Raw genomic sequence first — 13,544 nt, 5'->3', positions numbered from 1 at the left:
TTCCTGTTTAACATAGGCAGCCTTAATGCCCATTTTCCTACTTCAGTCAGAAAACTTCTGCTTTTATCGGTTTTATATATTTGGGACTTTTTTTTTTTTAATTTGAAAGGCAGAGAGACAGACAGCTTTCCTAGCCACTGATTCATTGCCACAACAAGTGCCCACAACAGCCAGAACTGGGCCAGGCTAAAACCAAGAACCAGGAACCTACTTTGGGCCTCCTATGTGGATGACCAGGACCCAGTTACTTGAGCCATCACCAAAAATCCAAAAATCTGACATAATACCACAAGTGAAAAATTCCACATCTGACCTCATGTGACAAGTCACAGTCAAAATACAGTGTGACAGCAAATTATTTTCTCAGCTGTCTGCTGTGCACAGACTTAGTTACTTTCAGTTCAATCTGCAAGAAATACGCTACAAGCCTTATAGTATAAAGAAACAAGCAGTTTATTTAAGTAGCAAATTTTAAGAAGCAGGAGAGAGAGAGAAAGAAAGGACAGGAGTCCCTAAGCGTAAGGGACTCAACCCAGGAATTTACCACTAGGCAGTCCTCACACAGCACTGGGAAAGGATCCATGCTGAGAATCAAACATCATCAGTAATCATCACGGGCATGTTCAACGTTCAGCTTGACTGCGTGTTCCCCCGGGATGAAACAGCAGCAGCAGAGGCTTGCTCTGGCTCCCTCTTAAAGCCCCCAAGGACAAAGGTGGCTCAGTGCCAAGGCTTTAGGCAAACAGTGCATCCCGTCTCGAATCTTGGCCAGAGAGCTGAGATGCAAAGCATGCCCACCTGTTTATCAAAAACATTCCTTTATCCTCCTCCCTGGGAACTGGTCAGGCTCCCAAGGAGCAGGAGAAAGTCATCCAGCAGACAAGTTACTTGTTTACCAGAGCCGAACCTAGATACAAGCCTCTCCATCCTAAAAATCTGTCCTTACACACAGGCAGACTAAAAATAATGTGTGAGATTACCTTCAGGGTATGTGTATAAGTTTATAAAAAATTAGGAATTCAACGTAATTATAGAAGATGAGAACTAGAAAGGGGCCTTCAAGAGTGAGCAGGCTAATATTAGTGTTTGCTCCCTGCTGCGTCCCCAACACCTTGAGCTATGCCTGGCACATAGGCCCAATGAATATCTGTGGTGTGAATGAATAATATTGAGAGTATAAATTGATTCTTAGACACATCCTGGACATATATATTTAAAACATAACAGAAGAATTGGTGGTGGGGCTGGGTGTTGTAGCAGAGCTGGTTAAGCTGTACCTGGGACGGAGTCCCACCTTTGCTTCTGATCTAGCTTCCTGCCACTGTGCACCCAGGAAGCAGCAGATGGTGGTTCAGATTCTTGGATTCCTGCCGTCCACGTGGAAGACCCAGATGGAGTTGGTTTCTCTTGACATCCACTGACTCAACCCTGTCTGTTGCAGACATTTGGGGAGTGAACCAGCAAATGTGAAATCTTTGCCATCTCTCTGTGTCACTGTACCTTTCATATAAATAAGATAAAATTTTAAAAGGAGAGAATTGCTGGTCTTAAAAATAACGTTGACTTTCTTATCTCCTAGATATGGGTAAATGTCACCTCACGAGAGGCAAGCAGGCTCTGGAGATTCGAAGCAGCCTGTCTGAAAAGAGGGCCCTGACCGACCCGATCCAGGGGGCGGCGTGCTCTGCAGAGTCTCTGGTGCGGAATCTGCAATGGGCCAAGGCTCATGGTATGGAAAAGGCTCTTCCTTTCATGTGTGAGGTTTTTCTAAAATGTACTTAGCTTAAATCGTAAAATTTTGTTTTCCTGAATAGACTACTTCCTCCTAATTTGTAAAAATATTTTGGCCTGGTAGCAAATCTAAAAGTAAACAAATGTTTCAGCTATGGATAGTAGACTGATTAATGTTGAAAGTACCAAATTATGTAGCCTATTGCTTTTTTTTTTTTTTTAAGAAAGCTTTTCTTTAATAAATACAAATTTCATAGGTACAGCTATAGTGGTTGCTTTTTAAAGATTTATTTATTTATTTATTGTTATTTATTTATTTATTTATTTGAAAGTCAGAGTTACAGAGAGAGAGGGAGAGACAGAGAAAAATCTTCCATCTGCTGGTTCACCTCCCAGATGGCCACAAAGGCCAACGCTGGGCCAGGCCAAAGCCAGGAGCCAGGAGCTTCTTCCAGGTCTCCCATGTAAGTGCAGGGGCCCAAGCACTTGGGCCATACTCTTTTGCTTTCCCAGGCCATATCAGAGAGCTGGCTTGGAAGTGGAGCAGCTGGGGCTCAAACCATCGCCCATATGGGATGCTGGCACCTCAGGCAGTGGCTTTACCTGCTATGCCACAGCACCAGCCCCTCAAATAAATAAATAAATAAATAAATCTTTTTAAAAAAGATAAAATCAGATGGGTTCTGGTCCAGTCCCTGCCACTTGATAATTGTATTATTTGTACAACAGTAGTAAGGAGTAGTTCCTACTTGCAGGATTGTGGACATTGAATGAGAGCCTGATGGCAAATACAAGCATGCCACTCAGCAAATATAAAGTGACTTCAAAGAGTTTATGGGAAAATGGAATTAAAAAATAAGTTTATTTGGTGCAAATGATTTTGAAATCCATGTATATGAAAAGTCTTCAAAAAGTTTGTAGAAAATTTGTCTTATGAAAAAACCTATACACCGATTTCCTTCTTTTAAATTTTTAAGAGATTTATTTATTTATTTGAAAGGCAGAGCTACAGAGAGGCAGAGGCAGAAAGAGAGAGAAGTCTTCCATCCTCTAGTTGACTCCCCAAAAGTCCATCACCACGGCCATGGCTGGGCCAATCTGAAGCCAGGAGTCAGGAGCTTCTTCCAGGTCTCCCACACGGGTGCAGGGGCCCAAGCACTTGGGCCATCTTCTGCTTTCCTAGGCCATTGCAGGGAGCTGGATTGGAAGTGGAGTAGCCAGGACTAGAACCAGCTCCCATATGGGATGCTGGCACTGCAGGCAGCACCTTTACCCTCTATGCCACAGTGCCAGCCCTCTTTTCAATTTTTTTTTTTTAATTTATTTTACTGGGGCCAGCACCGTGGTGCAGTAGGTTAATCCTCTGCCTGCGGTGGCAGCATCCCATATGGGCCCCCATTCGAATCCCAGCTGCTCCACTTCCAGTCCAGCTTTCTGCTATGGCCTGGGAAAGCAGAAGATGGCTCAAGTGCTTGGGCCCCTGCACCCATGTGGGAGACTAAGATAAAGCTTCTAGCTTTGGCCTGGCCCACCCCCAGCCATTCTAGCCAACTTGGGGATTGAACCAGAAGATAGGGGTTGTCTCTCTTTCTGTCTCTCCCTCTCTCTTTCTCTGTAACTCTGCCTTTCAAATAAAATCCTTAAAAAGAGAGGAGGGGTGGCGCTGTGGCGCAGTGGGTTAACGCCCTGGCCTGAAGCGCCAACATTCCATGTGGACGCCGTTTCATGTCCTGGCTGCTCCACTTTTTTTTTTTTTTAAAGACTTTATTTGAGAGGTAGAGTTACAGACATTGAGAGTGACAGAGAGAAAGGTCTTCCTTCCATTGGTTCACTCTCCAAATGGCCACAACGGCCAGAACTACGCCGATCCGGAGCCAGGAACCAGGTGCTTCTTCCCCGTCTCCCATGTGGGTGCAGGGGCCCAAGGACTTGGGCCATCTTACACTGCACCACTTATGATCCAGCTCTCTGCTATGGCCTGGGAAAGCAGTGGAAGATGGCCCAAGTCCTTGGGCCCCTGCACCCGCATGGGAGATCCAGAAGAAAGTCCTGGCTCCTGGCTTCAGATTGGCGCAGCTGCAGCCATTGTGGCCATTTGGGGAGTGAACCAGCAGATGGAAACCTCTCCCTCTCTCTGCCTCTCCTTCTCTCTCTGTGTAACTTTGACTTTCAAGTAAATAAATAAATCTTAAAAAAAAAAATAGGGGGCCGGTGCTGTGGTGCAGCAAGTTAAAGCTCTGACCTGAAGCATAGGTATCCCAAATGGGTGCCGGTTTGAGCCCCAGGTGCTCCACTTCTGAGCCAGCTCTCTGCTAAGGCCTGGGAAAGCAGTAGAAGATGGCCCAAGTCCTTGGGCCCCTGCATCCATGTGGGAGACCCAAAAGAAGCTCCTGGCTCCTGGCTTCGGATCGGCGCAGCTCCAGCCGTTGCCGCCATCTGGGGAGTGAACCAGTGGATGGAAGACCTTTTTCTCTTTCTCTACTTCTCTCTGTAACTCTGTTTTTCAAATAAATCTTAAAATAAATAAATAAATAAACAATAAAATAAAAGATTCAGGAGTAGCAGAATGGTTCAAGGTAACCATTGATTTGTCCATTTTGTAACATTGTACCTTATTAAAAATTCTTGTCATGAAGAGTGAGGCAACAGTGAAAATATATCTGCAGTTGTACCTTTGACTACCATTATAAAAATTATGCAGGCAGTGGGCATTTGGTACAGCAGTGAAGACACTACTGAGACACAGCATTCCGTATCAGAGTGCCTGGGTTTGAGTCCCAACTCCAATCTCAATTCCAGCTTCCTGCTAGTAAGTACACCCTGGGAAGTAGCAGGTGATGGCCAGAATAATTGCGTCCCTGCCACCGATGTAGGAGACCTGAATTGAGCTCCTGGCTCCTGGGCATTTGGGAAGAGAACCAGCCCATGGGAGCTCTCGCTCTCTCTGTCTCTCTCCCTGCCTCTCAAACAAAAATGAATAAATGAAAACATTTTAAATTATATATGCAGATGAGCAAGTATGAGAAAATAGTAAATTAAAGATTTGATTTGTTTGCAAAATACTGTATTGAGCTTTTTTTAATTTTTATTTTTATTTTTTTTTGTTTTTTGACAGGCAGAGTGGACAGTGAGAGAGAGAGAGAAAAGTCTTCCTTTGCCGTTGGTTCACCCTCCAATGGCCGCCACAGCCGGTGCGCCGCGCTGATCCAATGGCAGGAGCCAGGTGCTTCTCCTGGTCTCCCATGGGGTGCAGGGCCCAAGCACTTGGGCCATCCTCCACTGCACTCCCGGGCCACAGCAGAGAGCTGGCCTGGAAGAGGGGCAACCGGGACAGAATCCGGCGCCCCGACCGGGACTAGAACACGGTGTGCCGGCGCCACAAGGCGGAGGATTAGCCTAGTGAGCCGTGGCGCCGGCAGAGCTTTTTTTTTTTTTTTTTTAAGATTGATTTATTTATTTGAAAGTCAGAGTTATACAGAGAGAGAGAGAGAGAGGTCTTCCATCCGCTGGTTCACTCCCTGATTGGCCTCAACGGCTGGAGCTGTGCTGATCCGAAGCAGGAGCCAGGAGCCTCCTCTGGGTCTCCCATATGGGTGCAGAGGCCCAAGGACTTGAGCCATCTTCCACTGCCTTCCCAGGCCACAGTGAAGAGCTGGATCATAAGTGGAGCAGCCAGGCCTCAAACCGGCACCCATAAGGGATGCCGACACTTCATGCCAGGGCATTAACCCGCTGCGCCACAGCACCAGCTCCTTGAGCCTTTTTCTTTTTGTAATTATATGTGTTTGTTTAAACAATATAATATTGATTATATAGTGTTTTTATTCAAAAGCAAAGGCTGCATCTATATTCTACTCCATAAAGAGTACTTGCTCTTTATCATCATCAGATTTACCAAGTATTCTTTAAATGGTTTTATATAATTTATTTATTTTCATTTTATATCAAAGCCAGAAAGAGAGACCGACGGAGAGCCATCTTCCGTTTGCTAGTTCACTCCCCAGATGCCCACGACAGCTAGCACTGAGCCAGGTCAAAGCCAGGAGGCTGGGACTCCATCCAGGTCTCCCACGGGGGTGGCAGGGATCCAAGTGCATGAGCCTTCGTCTGGTGCCTCCCAGGATGCACTAGCAGGAAGCTGGATGGAAAGCAAAACAGCCGAGACCCGACCAGGCAGTCTGCTGTGGGATGCAGCCTTCGCTCCTGACAACTTAAAGCACTGCACCTTAAACACCAGACCCTACAGACTTCTTTATAGGTTGTTCTTACATTCTTTTTCAGAACTTCCAGAAAGTATGTGTCTTAAATTTCAGTGTGGTGTTCAGATTCAGTTGGGATTTGCAGCAGAGTTTTCCAATGTCATGATAATCTACACAAGTATAGTCCACAAACCACCTGAGATCATCATGTGCGATGCCTATGTCACCGATTTTCCACTTGTAAGTTTCTCCTTTTTGCTGCTATCTAAAATGCAGTGATACAGTCTCACTAAAGACTAAATTTTTAAAACTTAAAATTAATGGTATATATATATGTATATATATATAAATATATAAAGTTTTATCTGTCAAGTTATGCAAGCACTGGAGGAAGAGAAGTTTAATTCTGTGCTTGCCAAACATTTAGACCTCATGTTAGTTTGTTTTGGTCTAAAGAAGCCGATAAATAGTATTCTGCCCAACCTTTCATGCGTAAGTGTGGTGAGTTGAGAAGCAAGCAAGAATAAGGCAAATCCAAAAATATATCACTTTTTTTTAAAAAAGAGATTTATTTGAGAAGCAGAGTTACAGAGAGGCAGAGACAGAGAGAGAGGTCTTATATCTGTTGGTTCACTCCCCAAATGGCCGCAATGGCCAGAACTGCACCGATCCAAAGCCAGGAGCCAGGAGCTTCCTCCAGGTCTCCCACGTGGGTGAAGGGTCCCAAGGACTTGGGCCATCTTCCCCTGCTTTCCCAGGCCATAGCAGGGAACTGGGTCAGAAGTGGAGCAGCCAGAACTTGAACCGGTGCCCATATGGGATGCCAGCACCAAAGGCGGCGGCTTCACTCGCTATGCCACAGTGCCAGCTTCTATCACTTTATTATTGATAGAGACTTCAGAAAGGACACTGTTTCATGTGAGAACAAACAGTCTGGCACCAGACCCCAGCATTGATCAGGCTGCCCTTGGGAAGATCCGCTTTGAGGCTGTGCAGTAGGGGAGCCCCTGGTCACGAGGTTAGCTCTAAAAGCAGACAAGGGGCAAGACTGATTCTGGCATGTTCGTTTACATGTGACTCTCCCGCACCTTCCCAAAATGATGGTAACACGGGAGAGACTCCAGGATTCTCACCAAATGGGGCTCTGTGTGCTTAAAGGAAACGGGTAGTTAGGAGGTGCAACTGTACTTTCAGAACTAACTTTACTTTTTAAATGAGTTGTTGCAGAGTTATAATTTCTATTACAGCCATAGAGTGTTGTTTTCTTTGTTTCTTTGGTGCTAGATCACGGGGTACCGGCTCAGGTCCAACAGTCCCGAGACAGTGATGTCTCTCGTGATGCTTTATGTCATAGACCATGTTGTGACTCACTGACTTCCTCAATAGCAGTCGCTGTTTTGTTTTTTTTTAAACAGGACCTAGATATTGACCCAAAAGATGCAAATAAAGGAACACCTGAAGAGACGGGCAGCTACTTGGTGTCCAAGGACCTTCCCAAGCAGTGCCTCTACACCAGGCTCAGCTCACTGCAAAAGCTAAAGGTTACTGCTTTTCCTGTTCACAGCTGTTAGTTGGAAACTGCGTGGAGGTGAAAATTCATTCTGGCAGAGGCCTTAGAGGTGCCACTTCACTGCGTATTGAATTGAAGTAGAGACAACCAGTCTACAATGATTTTATCAGTGACCCTTTTTGTCCTCAGCCCCTGACCGTAGCCATGGACTTTTGTGCGAGAATGTGTGTGCTTACCTCCGTGTTGTCGAAACGGTGGGAACCTGAGTGTATTCTGCTTTTAAACGGCTTAACATTTTCTAATATAATCATGTGCCGCAGAAACATCGCAGCCAGCATTGGACCAGGTCACCTGGTGACGTGGTGGCCATCGTGGTTGTGCAGCTACACTCTGTGGTGGTCCCACAATAACAAAATCGCCTAACTTCCATGTCGTGAGGTGACACGTGGCTAAGTGTCCTGGTTCTGTGACTTTCTGCAAAACACAACAGATTAGAATTGGAATTTCTTTTTAGTCCTTTTCATTTCAGGCTGACTTAGAAATGAGAAGCTGGCTCTACGCTGTTGAACTTCTCTCTGCAAGAACTGTTTTTTAATTTATTCATAGTTGCCACGGCCATGGAACCTAACAGCCAAAACCCAGGGAGAAGACCTGGAGGACAGCAGGCACGAAGCTCTGTGTGTGTCTGTGTAACCAGTCTCCTCTTCCCTGCCAGAATCACCCCATGCTAATTCCTCTCCACTTCCTACCTGTGGTATAGATGATCACCTCATAGAATTTTTAAAAACCAGCTCCAGTTTTTGACGTAGACCACTTTTTCTTTGGCAAATGCCTTGTCACTGTTTGTCAGGACTAGAATGTGGCATCTCTGATTTTGACTACTGACAGGAACAAGAACTCCCAGACTGCTAAGTGTTGGGTGAAGGAGAGGAGACATGATTCCACCTAGGGGAGGTAAAGGGTGCCTGGAGGATTTGGAACCTGGGAAAGGGGAGTGAGTGGGTTTTGTTTGTGTGCGAATAATGTGGTTTTGTGTGGTTTTATTTATTTATTTATTTGAAAGAGTTACAGAAAGAGAAAGAAGTCTTCCATACACTGATTCATTTCCCAGAAGCTTCTTCCAGGTCTCCCATGTAGGTGGTGGGGCCCAAGGACTTGGGTCATCTTCCTCTGCCTTCCTAGGCACATTAGCAGGAAGCTGGATGAGAAATGGAGCAGCCGGGTCTCAAACTGGCGCCCATGTGGGATGCTGGCACTGCAGGCAGCAGCTTTCCCTGCTGCATCACAGCACTGGCCCCACAAATAAAGTTTTAAGATGGATACATTTCACTGTAAACACGTGAACCTTTCTGTTTCAGGAGCAGCTCATCTTCACAGTGTGTCTATCGTATCAGTACTCGGGACTGGAGGACACCGTGGAGGAGAAGCAGGAGGTGAACGTGGGGAAGCCTCTTATCGCTAAGTTAGACATGCACCGAGACTTGGGGAGGAAGACGCGCTTTCAGACGTGTCTCACATCCAGCAGCCCGTACCAGAGCTCTGCAGCCACCTCGGGGGCAGTGGGACACTACCGCTCCTCTCAGGACTCGTTCCACGGTGTCTACCATTCACAGCTCAGCACCTCGGGCCCCATCCTGCCTGCAGATGGCTGTCACTGCAGCCGGACTCAAGATGCTTTTATTTCGAGTTACCACACCCACCATTATTCTTGCCAGTTCAGTAGAAGCAACGTGCCAGTAGAGACCACTGATGAGATGCCATTCAGTTTCTCCGATAGGCTCAGGATTTCTGAAAAGTAACCCTGTGTTTTTGAAAGCACAATGGCTAGATGCCTCCTCTGAAGTAGTCTTTATAGGAAGTAAGGCATTGTGGAGAGGCAGATGTGTGACTATGGAGAGAAAACTAGTAACAACTGTTTCTCACCAGACTTAGGACTTTGAGATGTTGGAATCATAACTAACCACAGACTCCCTTTTGTTCCTCTCAACGCTTTTGTGAATTGGCTGATAGGTTCTGTAAGAATGAAGAGTGTGTGAGTGTGTGTGTGTGTGTAACAAAAAACAGTTTTGTTTCAGTCACTCTGAAGAGGGAGAGGTGGGAATGTCATTCTGAATAACGTGGTATATTTTTAGCACCAGAAAGAACCTTGCTGATTAAATCTCAGCCTGATTTTTTTTTTTGTTTTCGCAATGGTAGAAACAGATGAGACATCTTGTCTGAGTTAGAGCTGGCACCATGGCTGGCACTCCAGCATATCTGTATATCTGTACATCTGTATATAACCTTGAGGAATGAATACTTTAGTTTGTGACTGGGACTTTGCTGCAAGTGTCAGTTACAAGGTTTGTATATAAATTTTTATGTGGAACAGTCTGAAGTTTCGTGCATAAGTTCATGAAACCACATTAGCAGTGGTAAAGCATTTGTCTGTGAAAGGGACAAATAAGAGAAAGTTTAAAGAGTAAATTAGACAGTGGAGGTCAAGCCTTGAGAAGGAATTGGATAATTATCTGACTCCTCCCAATCTGCAAGTGCCGCCCTTGACGAACCTATTTCTGCTTGAGTTTTACCAGCCTCACAGATAATATCTGCATCGTTCTGATTCTCCCTAAAAGCAGGTTTACAAAGGCAACTGGCAGTAACAAGGAAACGTTGAATTTGCAGTTTTTAAAGTATCACAGAGAAAACCCAGGTCCAAATGACTTCCTTGCTGAATGCTCCAAACATTAAAATCAGCCCAAATTCTTCACAGACTTCCAAAAACAGAAGAGGCATCCCAGAATCACCCTGACTCAAAACCAGAGAGAGCTGTCACAAGAAAACTACAGATAAATATCCCTTAGGAATATAAACACAAAAATCACCAACAGCATATGGGCAAATACAAACAGTATTGGGGCCGGCGCTGTGGTGCAGCAGGTTAATGTCCTGGCCTGAAGCACCAGCATCCCATATGGGCGCTGGTTCAAGTCCTGGCTGCTCTACTTCCAATCCAGCTCTCTGCTATGGCCTGGGAAAGCAGTGGAAGATGGCCCAAGTTCTTGGGCCCCTACACCCACTTGGGAGACTCAGAAGAAATTCCTGGCTCCTGGCTTTGGATAGGTGCAGCTCCAGCCATTGTGGCCAGTTGTGGCCATCTGGGGAGTGAACCAGCGGATGGAAGACATCTCTCTCTTTCTGCCTCTCCTCTCTCTGTGTAACTCTTTCAAATAAATAAATCTTATTATATATATACGTACATACATATATATATATAAATAAACAGGATTAAACTCACATTTCAAAATCTGAAGTCCAAATCACTTCCAGTCCCAGCATTTTGGATAAGACATACTCAACCATATATAGTCACAGTTGATATATGTAGGAAATCCATTTTAAAAATTCTTTAAAGAGTTCTTCAAGTTGTAGGATACAAGACCAATATACGAAAATTTATTTCTATACTAGCAACAAACATTATACAAATGAAATTAAGAAAATTCTAAGGGCCGGCACTGTGGCATAACAGGTAAAGCCACCATCTGCAGTGATGGCAACCCTTATGAGCACAGTTCAAGTCTTGGCTGCTCCACTTCCGATCCAGCTCTCTGCTATGGCCTGGGAAAGCAGTAGAAGATGGCCCAAGTCCTTGGGCCCCTGCACCTGCTTGGGAGACCCGGAAGAAGCTCGTGGCTTCAGATGAGCACAGCTCCAGCCATTGCAGTCATCTGGGGAGTGAACCAGTGGATGGAAGACCTCTCTCTCTGTCTCTGCCTCTCTGTAACTGCCTTTCAAATAAGTAAATATTTTTAAAATTCTATTTACAATAGTATTAAGAAAGACAAAACTATGGAACATCATTGAAGGAAATTAATCTTAACAAACGGAAAATCCATGTTCTTGGACTGGAAGGTTTGACGTCGTGGAGATGGCAGTACTGCCAACATTGGGCTGCATATTCCCCACAATTTCTCAAACTTCAGCTGGATTTTTTTCCAGAAATTGTCAAGCTGATGATAAAATTCATTTAGAAATACAGGGGACCCCAAGTAACCATAAACAGCTTTGGAAATAAGAGAGCTGGAGGACTTAGCCTTACCAATGTGAGAACTACTATAAGCTGCAGTCATGAAGACATTGTAGGTATATAGGTAGACATAGAGATCAAAGAACAGAACTGGGAATCCAGAAGCAAGCCGTTTTATTTCTGATCAGTTGATTATTGATTCTCAACGAGAGGGCCAGTACCACTCAGTGAGGAGAGAAGAGTCTTCTACAGATGCTGGAACAACTGGGGATCTTACCTCCTGTGTTTACCTTACCACCTGTACAGTTGAAAAGGGGCCATAGACCTAAACACAAGAACTGAAACTCCTGCAAGAAAACACAGAAGTAAGCAAGTCTTAGATAACACCAAAAACACAGGTAACAAAGGGGAAAACACAAGGGAACTCATCAAAACTAACTTAGGTGCCTTAAAGGACGCCATTGAGAAAGTGAAAAGACAGCCCCAGAATGAGAGAATTTTAAAAATTACAGAACTGATAAGGGCCTTACATCAAGAACACATCAAGGGAGCATAACAAGAAGACATGCAAAGTGGGCAGTGGTGGCCAGTGAGCCTCCTGCAGTGAGGGAACTGCTGTGGTCCTGCACTCATGCGCATGAGCTTCTGGGCCTGTGAGCTGTGGCCATACAGTAGTGTGAGGAGCAGAGCTCATTTGGTTTTGTTTCTGTATAAATAGCCACGTGGAGCTAATGCCTTCCATATTGGATTGTGCTCTGTAGAAAACTAGAAGTTAGGCTGGCACCGTGGCTCAATAGGCTAATCCTCCGCCTTGCGGCACCAGCACACCAGGTTCTAGTCCCAGTTGGGGCGCCGGATTCTGTCCCGGTTGCCCCTCTTCCAGGCCAGCTCTCTGCTGTGGCCAGGGAGTGCAGTGGAGGATGGCCCAAGTCCTTGGGCCCTGCACCCCATGGGAGACCAAGATAAGCATCTGGCTCTGGCCTTCGGATCAGCGCGGTGCGCTGGCTGCAGCGCGTCAGCCGCAGCGGCCATTGGAGGTTGAACCAACGACAAAGGAAGACCTTTTTCTCTCTCTCACTGTCCGCTCTGCCTGTCAAAAAAAAAAGAAAAAGAAAAGGAAAGAAAAAGAAAACTAGAAGTTAGGCAGAGAAAAGAAACTTTTTAAACCCTTCACTTGATACCCTCCTGGATGTTTGAATTTTTAAGATCTAAGCACTAGTGTGGGGAGCAACTCGGACTAGACTAAGTTACTGGAATTAAGACTTATTCTATGCATCTGCTCTCCCACAATATGGCGCTGGGAGAGGAGGAAACAGCTTCTACTCAGCTGCCTCCAGTTCAACCAATAAACAGCAGGACCTGCTCCTGATTGGAGGAGAGCAGCGTACTTAGCGTGTGGGTAGCAGAGTTGGGATTGGTGGAAGAGGACTATAAAGGAGGAGAGAGACAACATGCACCAGGAACATCTATCTGAAGGAACACCTGTGCAGCCCCCGAGAGAGCCGGCCGGCGGTGTGCCGCTCCCCCGCGGAAGTGGGGAAAGTGGCAGGGGGAACCGCCCTTCCACAGAGGTGGAAGGGATGGTAGCCGACCTGGGAAGAACCAGCAGCAAACCCTGGGAGGGCCGAGCAGACAAAAGAACAACACAGGGTCCTGTGTCGTTCCTCCATGAAGAGGGGGAGCGACACACTAGTATAATTTTTAACTGGTTTTATCTTTTTTATCAACCATGTTTCTATTATAATTGGGTCTCCTAGGCCAGTTGCTTATAGTACTGGGATAAAATTTACCCACAAGTGAAATGTGGGAAAGATAACCTGATTGATCAGGGGGCAGGCATGCATTGTGGCACAGCTGGTTTAGTAGCTCCAGGAAACACATAACACTCACATCCTCTATCAGAGATTTGGTTCATTTCCTGGCTTCTCCGTTTCCATCCCACCTTCCTGCTAATGTATCCTGGGAAACAGCGAATGATGACTCAGTTACTTGGGGCCATGCTGCCCTGTTGGAAGACCTGGATGGAGCTCCTGACGACTTCAGCCTGGCCCAGCTCTGCTGCCTGTTACAGGCATTTGGGGAGTGAACAACTGGA

At 45.7% G+C, this 13,544-nt stretch overlaps 1 protein-coding gene across 7 annotated transcripts in view; it reads left to right on the top strand.

Moving 5' to 3' along the window:
- MALT1 (MALT1 paracaspase) overlaps nt 1–10,718 on the top strand; it is a 67,118-nt gene extending 56,400 nt beyond the window's left edge. For all 7 annotated transcript variants that reach the window (XR_016213956.1, XR_016213955.1, XR_016213954.1 and 4 more), the window contains 4 exons: nt 1,580–1,729; nt 6,013–6,170; nt 7,346–7,471; nt 8,799–10,718. Coding sequence is in view for 4 of the 7 variants with exons in the window: in XM_051851181.3 (XP_051707141.2) it covers nt 1,580–1,729; nt 6,013–6,170; nt 7,346–7,471; nt 8,799–9,239 (875 nt within the window). In the remaining 3 variants the exon portion in view is untranslated. The remainder of the gene's footprint in view (nt 1–1,579; nt 1,730–6,012; nt 6,171–7,345; nt 7,472–8,798) is intronic.
- Nucleotides 10,719–13,544: the final 2,826 nt, after the last annotated feature.

Source organism: Oryctolagus cuniculus, chromosome 10, assembly GCF_051225735.1.
Source record: "Oryctolagus cuniculus isolate XC-2025 breed Fujian yellow rabbit chromosome 10, ASM5122573v1, whole genome shotgun sequence".
In the NCBI taxonomy this organism is placed as follows: Eukaryota; Metazoa; Chordata; class Mammalia; order Lagomorpha; family Leporidae; genus Oryctolagus; species Oryctolagus cuniculus.
The sequence above is the reverse complement of the archived record's forward strand: the minus strand, read 5'-3'. Positions and strand labels throughout refer to the sequence as shown.